At 43.7% G+C, this 23450-nt stretch overlaps 1 protein-coding gene across 3 annotated transcripts in view; it reads right to left on the reverse strand.

Moving 5' to 3' along the window:
• Positions 1-2482: 2482 nt before the first annotated feature.
• The window catches only part of GJC1 (gap junction protein gamma 1), a 49476-nt gene continuing 28508 nt past the window's right edge, over positions 2483-23450 (reverse strand). For all 3 annotated transcript variants that reach the window (XM_063459324.1, XM_063459323.1, XM_063459322.1), the window contains 2 exons: positions 5392-5465; positions 2483-4288 (listed from right to left, as the gene is read on the reverse strand). In XM_063459324.1, the coding sequence (XP_063315394.1) occupies positions 3096-4274 (1179 nt within the window). In that variant the 5' untranslated portion in view covers positions 4275-4288; positions 5392-5465 and the 3' untranslated portion in view covers positions 2483-3095. The remainder of the gene's footprint in view (positions 4289-5391; positions 5466-23450) is intronic.

Raw genomic sequence — 23450 nt, forward strand, 5'->3', positions numbered from 1 at the left:
GACACAAGTCACCAAAACAACTTTAGCTTAATGAAGCAGTTCACTTGTTCAATTCTCTGCCATTTAGGATTTAAATCACTTTTGTTTCTGTTCATGCAGCCCTAGCCACACCTCCCCTGGCTGTAACTGACACAAACAAAATGATTACATTTTCAATCAGATGTAACGTTAACCGTTTTTATCTCTTGCTCTGTAAATTGAACTTTAGTTACATAAAGAAGGTTCCTGCAGGGTCTAGCAAGCTATTAACAGAGCATTAGATAAGAAATTCTAAATCAAACAGAATGTGCAATACAGGAAGTGTTTAGGAAGGCTGTGTAAGTCACATGCAGGGAGGTGTGCCTAGGGCTGCATAAAATGATTTAACTCCTAAATGGCAGAGAATTGAGCATTGAGAATGCAGTGGCATGATCTATACACCAAAAAGGCTTTATTAAGCTACAGTTGTTTTGGTGACTATAGTATCCTTTTAATAAACACCTGAGGCCATTATTTATAGGGACACTATTGAAACTTAACAAATTAGTAAATATACCCCAAAGACCACATGCGCATATATATATATATATATATATATATATATATATTTTTTTTTTTTTCTGCATGTTTTCTTTGAGGTTATATAAAAACCGGCTAGCCACAAAGCTGCAGACACAGTGCACACACAGCTTTTTCTATGCTTCTCAATGAGCTGTAGCACAAGGTGGGTCACGCGAGCACAGCATTCCTGACACTTCCATTAGGTCTGCGGAGGCCAGGGAGGTGTTTCTGTCCCTAATTATAAAATCAGACCTTTTATAAACTGTCATGAAAATGACAAACTCCAGACACACGAAGCACTGTGTGTGGAATGTTCCTTCAAGCTAGTGATGTCGAGCGTATTTGAGTCCAAGTGTCCTACTGGCTGCATAAGTCATTTTTACTTTCTTTATCGCCCACTTGCCATTTGAGTTTCCACTTTTCTTCATTTGTCCTTCTTCTGTAATTCACTCACCCCATATATCAAACACTTACTCTCTCTCTCCTCTTATTTCATCTCGCCCCATCTCAATTTTAGCTTTACCTTTCTTCCATTAGCCCACTCCAGGTCTCTATTCTCCTTACGCCATGTTCTTCCACTTCAATACAAGACTAACATTTACGCTGGTTTATTAACGGACACAAATCTGGATAACTTACCAAAAAGTAATAAGAGTTAGATTTTGATTTGTTTATACCATGAATTTAACTAAAAAACTGATTTTGGCTAGGTCACATTCTCTGGCACTCAAAGTTTTTCTAAAATGTGTCGGGTTTTGCAGCTCTAAACATGACATTATTGCCCCAGTATTCAGGTATACTGCACCTAAAAAATCTGTTAACTAGCACTTTGACCGTAAATGCTTACAGACTTGTAGTGGGTAAAAAAAAACAGACACACCAAGATACTTCAAGCAAAAAAATTCATAACAGATAGATACTTCAGAGTAGCCTAAGAGAGGCTTACTGGCACCATCAACAAACTCACAGCATGCTCAGCTATTCATGTGTAAAACATTTTAAGGTCTGAAGTTGACCAATGGTTAGAAGGGAAAGATTTGCAAAGGCTGCAGAGAAGAGAACTACAGGCTTTCAAGCTGTTTTATATATTTACCCCTAATGAAAACGATATAATTAAATGCTTGCATGTTTTCATTTGGGGTATATCTACTAAATTTGTATTTGGGAAATAGAGTGTTCTTTTAATTACCAACTACTGCTGGTAAGAGGGAGACGCAGTAAACTAGTTAATCTGAATGAGGAACTCTGCATGGCTCGCTGGGTCATAGTCATTTTCGAATGATATGATTCATTTTGCTGTCTTACATTCTCCGCCCGTAGTAAATATATTATCAAGGTACACCAGTGAAGGAAAGATATCTACCAAAGTCCTGATAGTGTTCTACACATATAGAGATTACTTTCCTAACCAAGGCAGTTACAGATTACTCATGACAAAGTGTGCAGATTGGAACTTTGTGTGATATCAGGAGTACCAACATAACGGTTACTCAACAATGTCAATATTACACAATACTCCAACTGAATCCACCTATGGCTATTTTCGTGGGATCAAAGATATTTGCGTTTCAGATATATGCAATGGGTTGTTCTCTCAATGGCTCTTGTTTAATAAATAAGAGCAACATGGATCCAAAATGACATTTCTATGAGTAACATTTCTAAGTAAGTGTACCTCTAACGATGGTCTGTGGAAAAATAATTAGACAGAAATTTACAAAGAACCAAAGACTGTTTTATTTGCTGCCGAACAAGTCAATAATTTGCTGGCAATTGGAATTTGTATTTGCGATCTCTTCACCAGGCTTGTATATGATAAGTCGGAAGCACCGGCTCCGTTTTGCCACTGATAATGTAACAAAAATTGCTGTCAAAGTCTCTAATTAACCTGAGCACCAGTACAAAAAGGAAAACACTTGACAGTCTGTCTGCAGCAGAAAAAAACTAAAAACATTGAAAAAAATAAAAAAAATAAGAAAACGATTGGAAAAAAAAAAAATAGCTCTTGGCAGAGTAACAAAACAAGGCACTTTAAACCCTTCAATCTCCTCACCAGTGAGGTTTTAGGTGCAGAAGCTGTTGGATGCCTCCTTTGGCAACAGAACGGTTAAGGTAGTAATTTATAAAAAGACTCCTGAGCTGCAAAACAAATGTATAAAGGATCATTTTTAGCCTGGGATGACAATTCTTAAATAACAAATAAAGAGGGTATGCTGAAAAAGTCCCCTCTGTCCTGGAATACAATAAACATGACAGAAAATGGAATCATAAAAAACTTGCATATAGCGAGGATTGTCGTACTAATGCTTTGTGGACTCGACAAAGATAGGAAGAAATGTCTGATAAACTGCAGGGCTATTAACCAACTGGATACATGCTAATGTTCTGCAGAGTCCAAATCCAACCTCTTCTTTTAAACATATTGAAAGCTCCAACCATTGCGATCTGTCTCTTAAACATTAACCAAACCAAAATATTAATAACAAGTGGAGTTAATCCTCTGCCACAGTTCCTCCTTGAGACAAATAGCAGCTACCTGAGGGGTGATGGTGTGATTAAATCCACACGGAGGTCTTTCCATCTCCGGATCGGCTGCTAACGCTGCTTTTGTTTGAACCCTTCTTGATTTTTTTCTCTTTGGTGATAGGTGGGTTGCTCTGGCTATTGTAGACCTGCACGGCCATTTCAAGTCGTTCCTGAGCCAAACGTATTTCCCGTTGTAGGTTCTCTAGATTAACTGGGATATTGTTCTCTCTGCTGCCATATTGCTGCTCCTGAGCAATGTTGGCTCTGTTCTGCTTATATGCCATTTTGGCATTCGTGAGTTCTGTGTACTGTATTTGTTCTGGTTTCAAAGTGGTATTGTATCCAGGAGGAGCTGATGGCGTGTTCCACGTGAAAGGGTAATTATATGTGGAGGAATCATCAACCTCCTTTCTACGGTTATTGAGGACATCACGTATGGTCCCAAAGCCAAGGTGGAGCATTTCCCATACATTCAGAAGCAGGCAGAGGCAGCTCACACCGTACATGATTAAGAGAAAGATTGTTTTTTCGGTGGGCCTGGATATGAAGCAGTCCACTTTGTGCGGGCAAGGTTTTGTAATGCACTCGTATCTGGGAATAACTTCAAACCCATAAAGGAAAAATTGCCCAGCCAGGAACCCTACTTCAAAAACTGTTCTGAACAGAAGCTGTAAGACATAAATTCTCATTAACCCATCTGCACGGATACGTCGACGTCCATCATGTTTGACTTTGTTGCGATTCACTTCCCTGTTTCCTCTTTCGCTTTCCATCTCATTTTCAGGGTACATAATAGGGTCTTCCTCATTGTCGTCTTCTGCTTCTTCTAGACCTCGATGTTGCCTCCACCGAAGAGGGAAATGTCGTAGTTTTGACCTCCTATCATACTCACTGCGCTCCTCTGTCCTTGCAATTTTATGTACAGCATAGCCCAGATACAAGAGAGATGGTGTGGCAACCAGGATGATTTGGAATACCCAAAAACGGACATGGGAAAGAGGAGCAAATGCATCATAACAGACATTTTCACAACCTGGCTGCTCCGTGTTGCACACAAACTTGGCTTGTTCATCATAGTAAATGGATTCCCCTCCTACCACTGTGAGAACAATGCGGAAGACTATTAATACTGTCAACCATATCTTGCCTACGAAGGTAGAGTGATTGTGTATTTCCTCTAAAAGGCGCGTCAAGAAACTCCAGCTCATGTTGCCAGTTCCTCCTTCAAGACACAAAAAAAATACAATAAAAGTCTTTTATTTTGTACATTTGGCAATCAACATTCTATTTATTGGCTAGAACCCTTGTTTATTTAGCAACATTCTATTAGATACAATTTTATTTAACATATTTCTTATATACAGTAGACAGCATATAAGACCTATAAAATTCTCTCTGCCAGTGCTTTTCAAAAAAACTTTTCAAAGGTCTTAGATATTTGGAACCGGGAGATATAAATTAGATGTGGTCTGTCTGTGGTCCTTGAGGACTGTTTCAAGAAATAATGGTCTATATTTTCTGTAAGGTCCAATCCACTAGTATGTTAATAACAAGGATGAGAAGGGCTTGAAAATATACTTTAAACACTAATTTGATACAGTCACTTCATTATTCATTGAAAAGTTATGGTAATTGTATTGTTCCCTTTTCTCCATTTTATATGGTCTGACTTTATGTCAAAGCCAGCAGCAGCAGACTGGAGTAAAAGTAAGATTTTACTATGTTTTTAGGGGCAAAGGGAGAGGGGGCAGATGGTGTTTTTACAGTTTAGGGTATACATACTTTAAGAATACATGTTTGTGTTCCTGACCCTATAGTGTTCATTTAAGCTGTAGTTGTTCTGGTGACTATAGTGTCCCTTTAAAGATATCTGAATGAAACACTTGGATCTTCTGCTGCACCACATACTCTTGCATAAAAATGTTCCTGTCCACTGGCTTGGATACATGGAGACCCACTGGGAATCCCCCTCTCCCCCCTGAAAAAAAAAACTTCCCCGTCCCCCCTCACACTTTAAGCTTTTTACTGCAACTCAATGGTCCTATAACACATGGATAGTGGTCCTGGGTTCCTGAGTTTCCTCTGATCTTCAGTCAATGTTATTTTATTCTATAATGGGATTTAAAAAGTACCTAAAGTTATATTCTTGCCTCTCAAAAGAGTTTGAACTGAACCATAGCAATTAACCATTAAACAACTGTTTGGCAAATCCTTACATCATATTGCTACATAGACAGATTCAATAACATAGAATACTTAACTAAGCTGAATTTTATTGAATTGATGCCAAATTATCTGCAGAATGGACCATCAAGATTTACACACCTGCATCCCGGAGCTCTTGTCAGCTAAAGTTCTGCGTGACATGCAAATCTTTCCTGGGGGTTTTACACATCCCACTGAAATATAAATCACAGGTATATTTACCATCCAATAAACTATTATTCGGTAACATATATACATTTTTATATATGTTCATATATATAATGCGCACGGAGTCACAAACACGAATGCTGCTTAAAGACTCTAGGCACATTGCTAAGATGGCACACGTATTTTCTGCTTGAACTATACTTATTTAAAGGGACCCTATAGTCACCAAAACAACCATAGCTTAATGTAGTGATTTTGTTGGCTATAGCCTGTCCCTGCAGGCCTTTTAGAGTGTCTTTTCACTGCCTTTACATTGTTGTCTAGTAACACCTCCAGACGTCACTCAGGCGGCGACTAGAGGTGTGTGGCAGAATATCGACCCCAAGGATTTCCTTTCCCGTAGTATTATAGTTCCTTCCAGATGCAGTAGCGAATATAGCTGGTATAGCTTTCCCCCCATACATTAGTCAAGACTTAATGTTGGGAGTAGATCTGGTTTATTCAGGCAAGGAACACAGAATTTATACACAGACCCCCAGCATGGGGTCTTTCGTTCTTGGAAACTTAAACCCGCCCAGGCGTCTGTGTCTGGGAGAAAATGGAGTTGATAACCGTAAACCAATTCTCTCCCAGACACAGAGTGTTTAACACAAAAAAAACTCCTGAAAATACACATAAGACAGTACTGAGCCCCCACATTTTATATGCCCCCGGAAAGCTGGTCTCCGAGCACCCAATCTGTCCAAATAGCACCCGGATCCATGGAGAAATGACCAAATGCCACCGGGGGAAAGATTTGACAGGCCGCACACGTGGTGCATGCCCAAAAGAGTTCCAGAGTGATGGGTGCTCTGGCCGGTCAACTGTTGGGGGCTCCGTTGTACAAAGTACATAATATTCCTCCGAGCTCTCAGGGAGCGACTGTTCCCCTCCCCTTTAGGTACCTTCCCTCCAAAAAGCACTCCTGGCACGTTGGTAAAGGGGTCATTACACGGTGTAAAGATCCCACTGAAGACTATTCGCAAGGCTTTACGCACGAATGACTGCCAGGGAGCGAGCGTTCAGCTGCATTTGGGAGAGGGAAGGTACTGAACCAGGGGAACCGTGAATAGAACTCATGGGGAGGCCAGGCAAGTTAACTCCTGAACGGGGTATCCAGGTACAGTTTGTGCTTTAAGTGTAATAGTGGCAACAAAGTCTACAATATGGGGACACCTTGTCACAAGGTGCCTCAAAGTCCAGTGCAGAACAGTGTTCAGAACTGGCGTTCAGCTTCTGCACGCCCTGCATGGAGACACTGAACACTCCCCACAGAGATGCATTGATTATATGAGGAGATGCAGACTGGCGCAGAGCGTCATTTTACTGAGCGTGCGCAATAGCTTCTCAATGCATTCTTATGGGAAAGCATTGGATTGTCTGAGATTGTCAACTTTGATGATCTCAACCATATCGGCGGAGCCAGGTGGGGTCATCTGCAGTGACACCAGTGTGGCGCTGGTAATAAGAGGAGTAAGAACACCTTTTTACAGTGTTCATTTAAGGTTATACAACTAAATTTCCTAATCATAGAAAAACCAAGCCCTCTACCGAAAACAATTATTGAGCTCATATTTCGGTATTTAGTGCATAAAACAGATAATGTTACCTACCTATCATGCCACGGAAGTTATAGATACCTACTAGGGATCGACTGATATTGATTTTTTTTTAGAGCCGATAAGATAATCTGTGAACTTTCAGGCCGATAGCTTACCGATATTCTGTACATTTACCGTTTTGAATAAATAAACCATCTATTTCAACACAAATCTACTGTTAACTGAACATGTTTATTATTTATTTATTTACAAATCTTTTTTTTTTATAAGGTAAATGCACAAAATATGCACGCCAGTCAGAATGTTTTAAGTTTTCAAGAATATATGTGTGTGTAGTGGATGCAGTGAGAGTATTTGATTAATGAATGCAGTGTGTGCATCTGTGAAGTGGATGCAGTGTGTGTGTTTGTGTAGTATGTGTATAGTGAATGCAGTGTGTGTATATAATGAATGCAGAGTGTGTGTTTGTGTAGTGTGTGTATAGTGAATGCACAGTGTGTGTGTAGTGTGTGTATAGTGAATTCAGTGTGTGTTTGTGTAGTGTGTATATAATGAATGCATAGTGTGTAAGCAGTGTGTGTATAGTGAATGCAGTGTGTTTGTATAGTGTGTATATAACGAATGCAGAGTGTGTGTGTTTGTGTAGTGTGTGTGTTTTTGTAGTGTGTGTATAGTAAATGCAGTGAGTGTTTGTGTAGGTATGTAATGTGTGTGAAATGTTTTAAATATAAAAAAAATTAACATTTTGTTTTAGTCCCCCCTCCCTGCTCTTACCTGGCCAAGGAAGGGGGAGATCGCATTCCCCGGTGGTCCGGTGGCATTGACCTGCAGACAGGGCCCAGCAACACTCTTACTTCACTTCCCAGCAGCTCCCCTGTCTAACTCTCGTGGCCTGTGTGCCGCATTGCCATGGTAACCTGTGGCAACGCTCTAACGGCCACGGGACTCGTGAGATTTAGACAGGGAAGCTAATGGGAGCAGCTGGGAAGGGAAGTAAGAGTGTGCTGCGGGCCCCCCTGGTCCCCCAGGCACATGACAACCATCTCGGCTGTCATGCCCTGATGGCGGCCCTGGTCTGCATTATCGGCAATATCGGTATCTTGATAGGCCGATACCGATATTACTAAAAATTCAGAATATTAGCCAGATCAATAATCGGTTGATCCCTAATACCTACCTCCATATGGAACGGCAGGTTAGAAGATAATTATACTGAGTGACAAACGGAATATAGCAAGAATATAGTGTACTAGATTTTGGAACATAAACTGGTTTATTTACAAAACACCTAAACTGCGGTGAACTGAATAACAAATTGCAAAGCAGCAGCTAAAATACCCAAGATGAAAGTCCAACAGGGTTTGAGAAGAAGCTTTTTTCTACTAGCTATTGTTTCCTAAAGTTTTTGTGATTCCTTTCTCAGTTCGAAACTATTTCGTGTTAAGTAAATATACCCATTTGGAATATATGAATTCAGGGGCAGCACATAAAACTCTACCAATTTGGTATTTGTTTTTTTTTTTTTTGTAAATTTTTTTATTAAGCAATCATATGTTATATACGACAAGCAGGATAATTAAACAGGTGAAACTCGCAGGTTTCTATCAACTGTAAGGCAAACAGTAAGTTAAGATGCAGAGGTCTCAGCATTAGTGTCAGCTTGGAGGCTCGCAGGGCTCCGTATGAAGAGAGAATATCTTAAGTGTGAGATGAATAGTACAATAACATGGTTCACGGGAGAGAGGTAACATACAGGATGACATTTTCAGGGTAAGCTGGAAGTATCATACAATACAATGATATGTCGTTAACTGTTGCGTATCATTATCGGGCACAGTAATCTGGCAGCTTATCATAAACATATGCGGTGTAGGCTATGCCAGAGGTACAAGACAGGGTGAAAGCGTTAGATTGGGATGTCGAAGGATCAGACCAATAGGTGTCCCGACAAGCCCTTTCTACTGTGGGTTCCCGGGACAGCGTTAGGCTCTCAGGATGGTCCCTGGAGGGTAGGGGTAACCATAGTCGAGAATCTAATTGGGTGTACCCATGGTGCGCACCTCCATCTCCATGTTATAAGCGGGTCTGATTACGGTTTCCCTTCCCAACCCTCCCAGCAGAGCCTGTGATACGCGAGTGTCCCAGTATGTAGTTGACCTATTGTCCTCATTGATAGCGTAGCAAGCTCACGTTGGTGCATATGACCAGGTGGCGGTCTGTTTATCCGTATAGGCTCAGTTTTGAGTGTGGTTCATGTCTACATGGTTAGCGTCGTGTGCTGTGGGCCTGAGTCTTTCTACATCTCAGGGTAAGTCGGGGTAATGCGTGTCACTTAGTATAGCTCGTGTTCCCAGAGTACGGGGGTGTATCCGAGCCCTGCGAGAGTTAAGAGTATACGTTTCCTAAAGGTGTAGTGTGCTGTATGAGTATTTTTATATCCCTTAAAGTCTGGTTTATGACCTCCTGGTCTCAGTCTCCCGGTCCGAATCTTGTGGGGATGGAAAGAGGGCGAGAAGGGGATAGATGGAGATAAAAAAGGAGGGAAAGGGGGAAGGGGTAGGTGAGGATAAGTAGGAGGGGGTCCGGTTGCGTCATGCGGGTCCCACAGCTATTGCCGCTCCACTAGAGGTTGCGGGAGTGGTGTCCGATTGTCTATATCGAGTGATGTATGTGAACCATGGGAGCCACATTTCCAGATGTTTCGTTTCACGGCCTGTCAAGGAGGCCTGCATGCCTTCCGCCTCATATATATCTTCGACCCTTCGGATCCATTCCTTCTTAGTAGGCGGATCGCATTGTTTCCAATGTGCTGGGATATTTGCTTTGGCGGCGTTAAGTAGGTGGCGTAGTATGGATCGTTTGTATGTCCGGATAGATAGTGTCGATATGTGGAGTAGGGCTAGTTCCGCGGTCCATTCCGGAATGTCTCCCAGTATGTCGGAAACAGCGTCTTTAATCATCGCCCAATATGGGACGATATCCCTGCAGTCCCACCAGATATGCATAAGCGATCCGCGGTCCACCTGGCATCTCCAGCACAGTGAGGTGATCGATGGATAGATCCGGTGGAGCACGGTCGGGGTCCTGTACCAGGAGGAAATCAGTTTGTAATTAACCTCCTGATAAAACGAGCTCATAGAGCTTTTCTGTTGCCAGAGTAAGGCCGTGTCCCACTGTGCTGGGGTTAGTGTCTTTCCGAGTTGGGTTTCCCATTGGCGTTGAAAAGTGGTGGCCTGGGTCGAGTCTCCTATTAGCAAGTGTTGGTATAATGTCGAGATTGCGTGCTCTAGTTGCTCGCCTCGGTCGCAGAGGCCCTCAAACCAGGTGAGATCTCGGTGTAAACGATCCCTGTGTGGAATTGAGTTATAGTAGTGTTGCAACTGCAGGTACCTAAGTACCGCGATAGGTGTCCCGGGGTGTGTACCCATGAGAGAGGTGAAATCACGTAATTTGCCCCCGTCAAGGACCTGGTAGATGGGGATATATTCCCTATCGCTCAAAATGGGCCATGCACCCGATGGTATACCTCCAGCAACCTCCGTGTTGTGCGTGAGTGGAATCATGGGGCTAGGGGAGGGTGAGACGTGGCTCGCACTCCTCAGCGACTTCCAACCAAGTAACGTCTGTCGAATCGGGCTTCCTTCTTCCTCGTTGGGCGTCCGTCCCTTTGGGTTCCCCCAAACCTCCACCTCAAGCGACGGTCCCGCTAGTCCCCTGTCTAATGTGACCCATTGTTTTTTCACAGGTCTAAGGTGCCAGTCCAGAATCCGTTGCATAATCGTAGCTTGATGGTATTTCTTGATGTCTGGGAGTGCAAGCCCTCCATGGGGCCTTGGACGGCATAGTATATCATGTCGGATCCTGGAACGTCCTCCGCGCCACACAAACTTGATGATAGCCGTTTTTAGGGAGGAGAAAAAAGTGCTTGGGATAGCCAGCGGAATCGTCTGCATGAGGTAAAGGATCCTTGGCAAGATATTCATTTTGATCACGGCTATCCTGCCGTGCCATGTTAGATGAGGATGAGACCACCTTTTCAGGTCTATTATGACAGATTTGAGGAGGGGGTCAAAGTTGAATCTGTAGGAGTCCTCCGGGGCCGTGGTTACCCAGACTCCCAGGTATTTCATTCTGCTATGGCACCATGTGAAGGGGAATTGCTGGCCCAGGGAGATATATTCTTCTGTAGGAATTGTAATGTTCAGGACTTCGCATTTTGAGAGGTTAAGTTTGAAGCCTGAGATGCGGCCGAATTTGTCAAATTCTGAGAGGAGATTAGGAAGAGTCGTCCTGGGATTTTGTATGAAAAACAAAAGGTCATCCGCGTATGCGGCTACCTTGTGGTCTGTAGTCTGCCATGTGTACCCTTGGATGTCCGGGTTCATGCGGATCGCCTGGAGTAATGGTTCTAATGACATTGCGAACAGAAGGGGGGAAAGTGGGCAACCTTGTCGCGTGCCATTATTGATCGCGAAATCCGCGGTCGTGGACCCGTTGACTCTCACGGTAGCGTGCGGATTGCTGTATAGTGCCGATATCCAGGTCAGGAATCTCTGCCCACATCCCATCCGTTGTAATGTTGCCAGCATGTATTTCCAGTCAACCCTATCAAATGCTTTCTCCGCATCTGTTGAAAGAAGTAATAGTCGTGTTTTGGTCATTCTGGCGTGTTGTTGGATGGAGAACAGGCGAAGGGTACTGTCTCTCGCTTCTCGTCCCGGGATGAAGCCCGTTTGGTCCACATGGATTAGGTCCGGCAGAAGGTGATTCAATCTGCTCGCCATGACCTTTGTAAACAGCTTGGTATCAACGTTCAGCAGAGAGATGGGGCGGTAACTGCCGCATAGTAGTGGGTCCTTTCCTGGTTTAAGCATAACTGTGATGGTAGCTGCTAAGGACTCCGCACCCAGGTTCCCACCCTCGCCTACCGCATTGATCGCCTTCGTCAGCCAAGGCAACAAAAGGTTAGAGAATCCTTTATAATATCCGGACGAGAAGCCATCCGGTCCCGGGGCTTTGCCTGGCTTGGACGTTTTGAGGGCCGCCGCTAGCTCTTCCACACTGAGCGGAGCGTCAAGTGCGTTCGCTGGGTCTTGGTTTATCATGTTGGTGATCGTGGTGGACAAGTATTCCGTTATGCGCCTAGCGTGGTTTCCATCTTGTACTCCTTGTTGGGGTGGGCGTAGGTTATAGAGATTTTGATAGAATGTTCTGAATTCGTCGGCTATCTTTTGCGGGAAAGAGGACAATTCGTTCGATGCTAAACGTAGTTTCCGTATTTGCGTGCGAGGCATGGGGCCTTTCAACAGCCTTGCTAGGTATTTCCCCCCTTTATTGGCATGGGCATAATAAAATCCCTTTGTACGTTGTATGGTACGAAGGTGTTTTTTAGTAATGAGCTCCTTAAGTCTCCTTCTGTGTTCCATCAGTTCCCCATAAACGCTGTGTAGCTGTGAGCGTTTATGTTGACCTTCTAGTGATGATATCTTCTGGTATAGGTCTGCCATTTCGATCATATTTGCCTTTCGTTTATGCGAGGCGATGCGTATAAGTACCCCCCTGATGACACTTTTGTGGGCTTCCCATACGGATATTGGAGAAGTGTCAGGAGTATCGTTCTCCCTGAAGTAGTGTTCTAGGTCCTGCCTTATCTGGTCCTTCACGGTGGGGTCTAGTAGGAGTGCCTCGTTGAGTCTCCATGTCCATGATGAGGGGCGGAACAGGGGGGACTCCAATTCTATCCAAACCGAACCGTGGTCCGACCATGTGGCGGGGTCCATCTCGGATCTAAGCAGGCGGGTAAGACCTTCTTGTGCGATGAAAAGGTAGTCTATTCACGAGTAACGGTTGTGGAGGACAGAGTAGTAGGTGTATTCTTTGTCCGACGGGTGGAGTGTCCTCCAACAGTCGGCCAACCGAAGCTCCTCCAGAGATCTACGGATAGATCGTAAGCTGGTCTGTGGGACGCAACTATGCCCCGATGAGGAGTCCAGGAATGGGTCTAAGGGTACATTGAAGTCCCCCCCCAGAACTAGAATACCATCCATGAAGTCTTCCAGTAGATGTAGGGCGTTTCGAAGGAAGGGAGCTTGCTGCCGATTAGGGGCATAAATGTTAGCAAAGGTATATATCTTATCAGCAACAATCCCTTTGATGAAAAGGTATCGTCCTTGGGAGTCTTGGGCACATTCAAGTTCCTTGAACTCGAGTTCAGCAGCCAGGATGATAGCCGTGCCTGCCTTATGGGCCGTCGGGTGGTTGGAGAAGAAGTTATGTGGGTAGTGTCTATTTTGAAGTGTGGGCGCCGCGCCCGACTTGAAGTGGGTTTCCTGAATCATGGCAACTGATATGTGTTTTTTCTTTAGTTCCCTCAGAAGGTGCGACCTTCGTTCGGGTATGTTAAGGCCTCTACAGTTTTGTGTGAGGATCTTAATAGGTGATTCGCGGTAGGCCATTTTCGTCATATATTATGGTTAATAGCCAGAGACACCTCTGTATCTGGGCTAAGTCGTATTCCCAGGGGGGTGCAGCAGCTGAGTTCGTCGCCTTGACGCAAGCCGGGGGAGATAGGGGGGGGGGGGAGGAGAGAGAGGAAAGAGGCAAAGGATGGAGGGGTGGGAGACAGACGGAGTAGGGTCAAGTAGTCAAGACCAGGTTCCGGATCCCAGGAGGATGGCGCCCGTTTAGGGCTAATCATAGGAAAAGGGGGATTTTAGTGTCTAATGCAGTCTTTCAGTAAAAGATAGATATATGGATAGTAGGTCTCGTGCTGCAACTAGTGCTAGTGGTGCCTCGTTCCGGTACCTGCCCAGGAAGGGGGGGGACCACAGCCTAGCTGCTCAACTTGTAGCATGAGTGTATAGTGTGGGAAGCGCGGATCAGGCTCCGCCCAAGAGGGTAGGTCTAACAGGTGAAGGGATCTTCCGCCCTGCCCGGCCCCTATCTGCAAGCATTGAGTTAAGTGTGTCTGAGCATAATCAATGGGGACGTCTATGCTTCCTAGCGGCGTAGGGCCAGATTGAGGAGGCCGAATGCCCGTGAGCGTGACCATTCCCAGCCCCCGTGGACCTCTCATAACCCCAATACAAATTGTAGTCATGTGTCACATATCACAGGACGGTGGGGGGGGGGGGGGGGAGGTCTCAGTGACATCCCAAGTAACGCAATCACAAACATTTTATCCAGCTGGCATAATGGGTCCGTCTATCTGACGGGTTTAGCATACGATTGAGCAGATGCCAATCCCAACAGTGCACGGTGTTAGGATCTTAATAAAGCAATGCGATAACGGTATGTGTAGGGGAGCAAAACATAAGGTATAAGCCTAGACATGGATCAACATAGTAATATAGGTCCCCCGAGATGGCTCTTCAAAAAACAAAAAGGGGGGGAGGGGGGGCGAGGGGGGAGGGGTGCTGGGCATCAGATTGGCTGGCATCGTGTATGGGTCGTGAGTGGGGGGGAAGGAGGGGTCCCGATAACACTATAACCTCACCTATAACCTTACCGGCGAACCTGTAACATCCAAGCAGAGATAACAACATTGCAGGGAACGTGTAAAACAACCCCCTTGCTGTCCCCCACCCCGCGCCCCGCACCTTAAAACATTTTGCAAATACATATGAGTGAGTAGATGGAGAACGTTATTAACAAAAAATCATATCTATGTGGCAGTATGGGGGCCAGAGGTCATAGGGTACTATACATAGCCCGTGTCGCACTTCCGCCACCATGTCACCCCACCCCCCTCCAGCAACAAGCGTTATCCGGGCGAGGGGGGGAGTCACGGCAGGAGTCATACAACATTCCCCCTATGCCCACCACCCCACCACCCACTCCCGAAAGTATTTACCAGTGTACACGTGTTAGCCGTATCATCCCCATCTATCAGCATTTCGTCACCAGGTGATGGGAGCACATTCGTAACCGGGTGATGTGAGAGATAGAACTAAGATCATGTACGATGTCCCCCATACACCCCCCACCCCACACCCCGCATCCATAACATTTGTAAGCAAGTGGAAACTATACAACACAAAGAAGGCGGAAAGATATCTACGTGGTGGCATGAGAGCCAGTCCTCTCAGGGTGCTGTCCATATTCCATGGGGTGTAGCTGTGGAGCTGAGTCCCCCCCGGGGTCCCCCCTCCCAAAACAGCGTGCCCCAGTCCCAATGAAGAGGTTTCGCTCCGGATATAACAGCAGGAAAGCCCCCGTAAGGAGCGGTGCCAGTAGACCTCCGTCAGGTTGAGATAAGCCCCGGGGTCTGGATCTCTATCCCATGGGCATCCCAAATCCCCCCCCCCCAAAAGAGAAAGGTGGCCCAATGTACCTGTAATTAGATCCCACCTCGAGGAGATCCAGGTTAGCTGGGAGGCTGGAATCAATAGCTGTACGAGGGGTTCGGGAGCAGTGTCAGGATACGGCTCAGGACCAGGGTCCAAGGAGAGTGAAGCAGGTCTTACTCTTCCGGAGAAGTCGGGTTGTGGTGCCGTCTGGAAGGCTGGGTGGAAGGGGATCGGGCTTCTCTTCTCCAAGACGGTCTCGGTGGTCTCGTCGGGGGAGCCGCCGGGCCCAGGATCCAGTTAGTTACAGCAGGAGGGGGAAGGCCTAGGTCTCCCATGAATCGAGGAACATCTTCGGGCCACCGGATAGAAGTCCATCCATTGCGATGTCTGGCCATGAGGGCGAAGGGGAACCCCCATTTGTAGGCGATGTCACGTTCCCTCAATGCAGTAGTCACAGGGCGGAGGGCCCGCCGGGCCTCTAGGGTGATCGGGGAGAGATCATTATAAAGTGTGACTTGCGTGCCTCTATAAGGCCATGTTGGTCTCTCCCTGGCCTTCCTCATAATGGTGTCTTTAACGGGGAAGGAGTGGAGACAGCATATGAGGTCTCTCGGCCCATCCTCTACAGATCTAGGCCTAGTAGCCCTGTGTGCCCTCTCAAATTCGATATGTTCTGGGGAGGTTGGCTGCAGGATGGTCTGGAATAGTTCAGTAAGGATATCGATAACATTTTCTGCTGTACCTTCAGTCTCAGGGACTCCCCTAACGCGAATATTGCACCTCCTGCCCCTGTTATCCAGGTCTTCAAGGTGTCTTCTCATCGAGAGCAGCATTGTACCCTGACGGGCTATTGCGGTATCTGCGGACACTTGATGCGTCGTGAGGGCCTCAACGGCCTCCTCCGTGCGGGCAATGCGATCCGCATGGGATGAGACTTCCGCTCGGAGTCCCGCTATCTCAGCTCGAAAGGTCTCCTGTATAGTGGAGGTAAGGGCTTTCATGTCGTCCTTAGTGGCCATAGAGTCCGTTAGGCTCTTCAGCCTGTCCTCGATTCTTGCGAGGGCTGTGCTGTCTGTCCCCGTGGGGGTTGTCGGCGCCATCTTGGGGCCTTCCCCCTCTCCGCTTGCGCCCTGTTGCGGGAGCAGAAACCCGTCCAAAGGCCCCTGCTGTTGATTCCTGGGGGTCTGGGGTTGGTCCGGGCGTTTAGTGCGACCCATGTGGCTTATGTGTGTCGCTTTGCAAGGCTTTGTTGGGGTCGGACGGAGCAGAGCTCACCCTCTATGCGGCCATCTCAGTCGGCGCCGTAACCACGCCCCCCAATTTGGTATTTGATGAACTCTATAAACTAACCAGTGTCAGATTTCCTCAATTAATTGTGGTTCCATAGGGCTTCTAGCCGATTAAAAAAAAATTGGATTAGCTTTTCAAATGATTTATTATTTAGAATTTTTTTTTTATTAGGATATGTTTTTGATATTTTAATATTAAAAAAAAAATTAAAAAAAATAGGTTTTCTAAAATATTCAAATAGAGGCCTAAGTTACCAAAAATGATTAATAAAATGAATGCATCTTCTTTTAGCAACTCATTAATGGGCTCAGGCATTGCTGCCATTAGAAGCTCTATTTATTTATTTTAAATCAAATTGTACAATACCAGAAAGCGATAACTTCACTACACACTGTTCAATTATACAAAATAACCCAATGCTTGGGATGTCATTAGACGCAGAAAGAGTTTTAAAAAAATAAATAAAATTAAAATAAAAATGTAACTGGCAATGCATGCACATTAACCTCTATCATGCATCCTGCCCATTATGTCCCTATATTCTCTACCCTCCTTCAAAAATTCACTAATCTTTTATAATCACAAATGAAACAGGACAAGGCTGAGCTCATTCAATGCCTTGCTACCTCCTCTATCACCCCTCTAAATAGTGTCCTGTTTGGTGACTCTGGACCAAGAGCTCCCTAGACAAATTATACCGGTTTGTAGGTTGCTCGCAGTCAGGTGCTCATTGAGTCTCCTTACGTGTATATGATGACTCCTGGGCCGCTGGAATGGGCTTTGGGGCTGGAGAAGTAAAATGTGGTGATTATAGTTCTTTTTAGAGGGAGGTGGCGGTTGGAAGACATGTACCAGTCCTGGGTGACCGGATGGTCTGCCACACTAGCAATACCCACTAGCAGTAATATTAGTTCTTAAAAGGAATGCTTCAAACATCATAACCACTACAGCTTACCAGTGCCCTGGCAACCCCCATTATAAAGAGTCAACCCTTTTTTGACTTCTTGCCTGGAATCTGCCAGGATCCTCCACTCCACTACTAATGCCGTAAAGCTGGAGACCGCAAAGCAGAAACTTCTGTTAGGTCTTCTGCAGGGCTAGGTCATTGGTTGAGAGCATCATTACAGTGCTTGAGGTGTTCTGTTGAAGAACACTACTACTTTGATAGGAGGGAAATCTCACTAACATGTTAGGGCTCAATTCACTTAAACCCCAACCAAGTTTTTTTTTTTTTTTTTAAATCATTTGGCTTTTCTTGAATACAAAGTCATATAGCACATTAGTTCGCAATAACAGAAGTGCCAGTGGAAGAATAAGAAACAGAAGCTATAATAAACGCGTCAATTCTAGCACAGATGACAAGCTGTAACGGAAGCACAACATTCCATAGGAAATATGAAACATATAATCAAACCAGTTAAGTAAAAGTTTCCAAAGATAAATCACTGCGGGTGATTATACAACCAAGTGCCAAGTGCCGCTAAACCGATTTAGTTCTACATAAATGGGTACACATTGACCAACTACGCTTTTTAAGCAGAACTTTTTGTCCATTGGAAAGTCAACCTATATAGACATCCACAGCTGCCCACCTCTCCTTGTTTGGAATTATAGTGGCATTTAAAGCATGGTTTTGTTAAAAAAAATATTGCAATTTCGTAGAACTCTACCAATACCAATCTCCACATTATTTATCTCAGCTCAATGGGACATTACAAAATGCATTTATCCAAATACACAACTGAGAATATCTAATCGATGTATCAATCCCATCGAAACTAGGAGGCCTGTGAGTCCCTGGTTTATATGACTATCAAAGAGCGGCCATAATGGTTCAGGCCAACTCTATCCAATACCACTCAGAACTGCAACACTATTTATGCTCTGGCTGCCACAAAGTTAAAACCAAAAACATTATAATGGCTTCTGACAATACGCTTGACAGTCTACATGCAAAATAAATTTGATATTAAATAAATTAATTAATTAAAATGAGCTCCTCTCTGTGCTGTTTGATCCATAAACACCACCATTTGTGTGTCTAACTCTCCTGACAATCCATGTTCAAATACTCACACATTACACAAAGGAGGCAAGCTGGTTACCCTGCAATGTTTAAATGCTGAATACAATCACTCCTTTTACATACAACAAAATACTCCTTTTTACAACAAATAGTATTCTACTTCCATAACAATATTGATTAAACACCCCCCACATACCTTCTTTTATGAAAGGCCTAAGTATATGATTTGCTGCCTCCCATTAGCAATCGCAAGATGCTAACACATTTGTATAAAGCAATTCCCTTCATACCACGTGTTCTCTTATTTATATTTGTAAAGCCAGCTACAGTAGGAAGAAAAAGCACTATCATGCAATATCTCTTTTGGCTACATCTTGTCCAAACATTAGACATCCTATACCCAGCCTTCTGTAACATAAAGGGACACTCCACTGTCCAAATAAAAATTTCATTTGGGGATATATCTAAAAACAACTTGCAAAAGCTGCAATACTCTTGTCTGCAGCCTTTGTAAGCCCTCCCCTTCAAACTATGACCAATCACAGACTTCCCAATGTTGCACAATGAGAAATCTTTGCCAAGCAGGTGCTCTCCACTGAGTTAACCAAACCAGGAAGTAACAGGACCAGTGGTCTGATTGACAGCCAGGGAGGTGTAACAAGGTTAATTTGTAAAAGTGCCAATTTATATTGAAATCTGTACTTTTTATAAAATGAAAACAGAAGATACGCTCTACACACATAATTCAGTTTAGCAAGCTGAGATCTGGAGTATTCTTTAAACCGCCTCTCTGTTACCTACTACAGGAAAACATGATTCAAAGCTCAAAAAACAAACATCTAGACCATTTGGATAGCTTATTCAGCAGTTTTGAACCAAGATATTACTGGAATTCTGCAGCCATGTTATGCTCAATTTGGGGAAGGTTTAATAGGATGAGGTAGGTATTCCAGATAAATAGTGCGGCCCATGAAAATATGTGAGTTAGCAATGTGGGAGCAAACAGAGGACAAGAGCAGGTCACTCGTGATAATTACATCTGTTTACTACAACTGTGATATCAAAACATTAAAGGAACATTACACTTTATGTTATAAGTAAAGATGTAGCAAATTGTAATGGAACACAATCAGTTTTAAAGTGAAGTGCCACTGGGAGGGCCACCTGGGGAGATCTACAGATCAACACCACCCACTGTACTAGCGGTGCAGGCGTATCCTCCTGGGAACCAAAGAAAAATGGTCTTCCAATAAGCCACCTATATTTGATGAAAAGAAAGAGGACGTTCCCAGCATCCCAGCCTATTACATGACGTATCACTGGAAAGCCCAGGATGTCCTCTTTACAATACAGCAGGGATTGATAGAGTAGCTCAAAGGAATAAAAGGAGATGCATGTGAACGAAATGTCCAGTACAGAGGACACAAGTTAATGGGCTAGATCTCAGAAGGATATATCTCAGTAAAAATTATAACATTCCACCCGGAACAGGCCTCAATCATGTGACCTCAGAGGAGTATTGTAATTGCATCATGTGATCGTTACCCCTGGCCACGTGACTCACGTGAGCGATCATATAAACAAAACACGAAAAGTATATCCATAGGCAAGGTAAGCATACCGGTAAAATAAACGGTATAAATAAACCGGTATGAATAAAAAAAATAGATAAATGGCACTACTATCTTGAACAAAATGTTTTAAAAAAATTAATATATCTACATATCTCAGCAATGGAGGTAAAGAGGGGGAGGAGATGAGCAAATGGTCCACTTTTTATACCAGCCATTGCTGTGATGACCTATAAATAACTGGGAAAGGAAATCCAGGATTGAATTAGCATTAAGTTAATTTAGCACATATTTGACAAGCTTTCAAGATGTATACTGCTTTCCTCAGGCTAGCTCACTGGAATGTATAAACAATCCAGAAATCTGTGCCAGTCATGCGAAAAAGAAAGAGGGGGGGGAAATAAAAAAAAAGTCATCAAGTCCTGCGAGCAAACAAAACCTAATTTAAAGAATGTCAAGCCATAAAGACCGCGCCAAAAATACATTCAATCCCCCCCCCCACGTCTCCGATAAAATTTCGAGCTGCACTTTAACTGCAATTAGGGAAGGCATCAACATGAACTCAATACTTTTGTAGACAACACACGAACAAATACAAATTCACAGTGACACCTGTCAAAAAAAACAAAAAACACAGCATCAGACACCAATTGTATTCCTTCTAATTAGCGCGGCAAGAAAGTGGTGAGGTTGTGTTATCTATTGCAGAACATATTACATTGTTTGTTGAGTTAGGAACGACTTGCTGTGTCTGCAATAACAAAGGCCACTTTACACTCAGAATCTATCTATTCTAAGAGAAATATGAAAACAAAAAGGAATAGGCTAGATATTAAAATGCACTCAGTAGCCACTTTGGCCCTGATTTTAATATTTTGTTGGAAAATGTTTTCCTACTGATTTGATATTTTTGGATCAACAACGAAAATGCTGACAATATTTTAATGTTGTAATATTTTCGTTATATCTGTTATGTTAACACTTTGCAAATAATCATTTTAAAAGTTTAGCCAAAATATTAACTCATTTGTAATACGTATCCAACAATATTAAATTAAACACTTTATTAGATATGGCAATATCCCCCCTTTTAGTGTAAATGACCAAACAACTCGCCCCCATTTTTACATTTGTTTGTGTGTCGCTACTCACCCACCAAGCACCCTTGCATGCTCCCCATGGTCTCTTCTTAGCCCCCTATCTTTAATTCACAAAAATAGAAAAAAAATGAAGGGCAGTGCAAACAATTGAAAAGATTTATTCTCAAGGACATAAGGTACAAACGTTTCGGGTTATCCCCTTTCTCAATGCATGTCCTTCAATAGCCCCTTATCTTTAAAGGGACACAATAAGCACCCAGACCACTTCAGCTCATTGAAGTGGTCTGCATGCAATTTCCTAGTCCCCATAACCCTGCGATTGTAATTATTGTAGTTATTGTTGAAATAATGACATTGCAGAAGATCCTTTGCAGAGGAAAGCTGGTTAAATCTGAACGGAAAATCAGAGGGCAACATGGCTGATCTGGAAAATACTACAACTCCGCTATCGTCACAACTGGATATTTTTGACTCTGTGTTTCCATTCGGATTTAATTTACAAAAACATGGAGTTCAATGTTTCGCCCTCTGTCTTCCCCCGTAGTGTGTGCTTGTCTGGTGTGTGCTGGTTGTATGTAATGGGCTGGCTGTGTGTCATGTGTTTGTGCTGTTTGTATGCAATGGACTCGCTGGTTGTATGTAATGGACTCGCTGGTTAAATGTAATGGACTGGCTATATGTAATGTGTGTGTGCTTGTTGTATGTAATGGACTGGCTATATGTAATGTGTGTGTGCTGGTTGTATGTAATGGACTGGCTGTATGTAATGTGTGTGTGCTGGTTGTATGTAATGGACTGGCTATATGTAATGTGTGTGTGCTGGTTGTATGTAATGGACTGGCTATATGTAATGTGTGTGTGCTGGTTGTATGTAATGGACTGGCTGTATGTAATGTGTGTGTGCTGGTTGTATGTAATGGACTGGCTGTATGTAATGTGTGTGTGCTGGTTGTATGTAATGGACTGGCTATATGTAATGTGTGTGTGCTGGTTGTATGTAATGGACTGGCTATATGTAATGTGTGTGTGCTGGTTGTATGTAATGGACTGGCTGTATGTAATGTGTGTGTGCTGGTTGTATGTAATGGACTGGCTGTATGTAATGTGTGTGTGCTGGTTGTATGTAATGGACTGGTTAAATGTAATGTGTGTGTGCTGGTTGTATGTAATGGACTGGCTGTATGTAATGTGTGTGTGCTGGTTGTATGTAATGTGTGTGTGCTGGTTGTATGTAATGGACTGTTTAAATGTAATGTGTGTGTGCTGGTTGTATGTAATGGACTGGCTATATGTAATGTGTGTGTGCTGGTTGTATGTAACGGACTGGCTATATGTAATGTGTGTGTGCTGGTTGTATGTAATGGACTGGTTAAATGTAATGTGTGTGTGCTGGTTGTATGTAACGGACTGGCTATATGTAATGTGTGTGTGCTGGTTGTATGTAACGGACTGGCTATATGTAATGTGTGTGTGCTGGTTGTATGTAATGGACTGGCTATATGTAATGTGTGTGTGTGCTGGTTGTATGTAATGGACTGGCTATATGTAATGTGTGTGTGTGCTGGTTGTATGTAATGGACTGGCTGTATGTAATGTGTGTGTGCTGGTTGTATGTAATGGACTGGCTGTATGTAATAGACTCGCTGTATGTAATGTGTGTGCTGGTTGTATGTAATGTGTGTGTGCTGGATCTCTTACGCTCACCAACCCTATTGCATCATGTGATCGTTACCACTGGTTATGTGACTCACGTAAGCAATCATATAATCAAAATACGACAGTATAACCCATAAAGCCACATACAAAGTCTTTCCTTGGCTTTCCAAGACTCCAATACAAGGAGCATATTCTTTAAACAACCACAACCTCATTAATTGCGTCTCTCGGTACCGGCATTTACAAATCCTACCTAAGCCCTACAGTAAAGGAAAAGATTTTACAGCAAATTCTGATGCCAATCATTGATTCTGGGGATGTAGTATATGCACCTGCACTGCAAACCTACCTTAATAAACTCAATACATTGTATAACTTGTTCTGCTGATTTGTGCTACAATGTAATTACAGGACCCACCATTGTGATATGCTAAAACAGGGCTCGACAGATCCCAGGCACCAGGTCGCCATTGCGACTA

The sequence above is a fragment of the Pelobates fuscus genome, chromosome 6 (assembly GCF_036172605.1).
Source record: "Pelobates fuscus isolate aPelFus1 chromosome 6, aPelFus1.pri, whole genome shotgun sequence".
Taxonomy (NCBI): domain Eukaryota; kingdom Metazoa; phylum Chordata; class Amphibia; order Anura; family Pelobatidae; genus Pelobates; species Pelobates fuscus.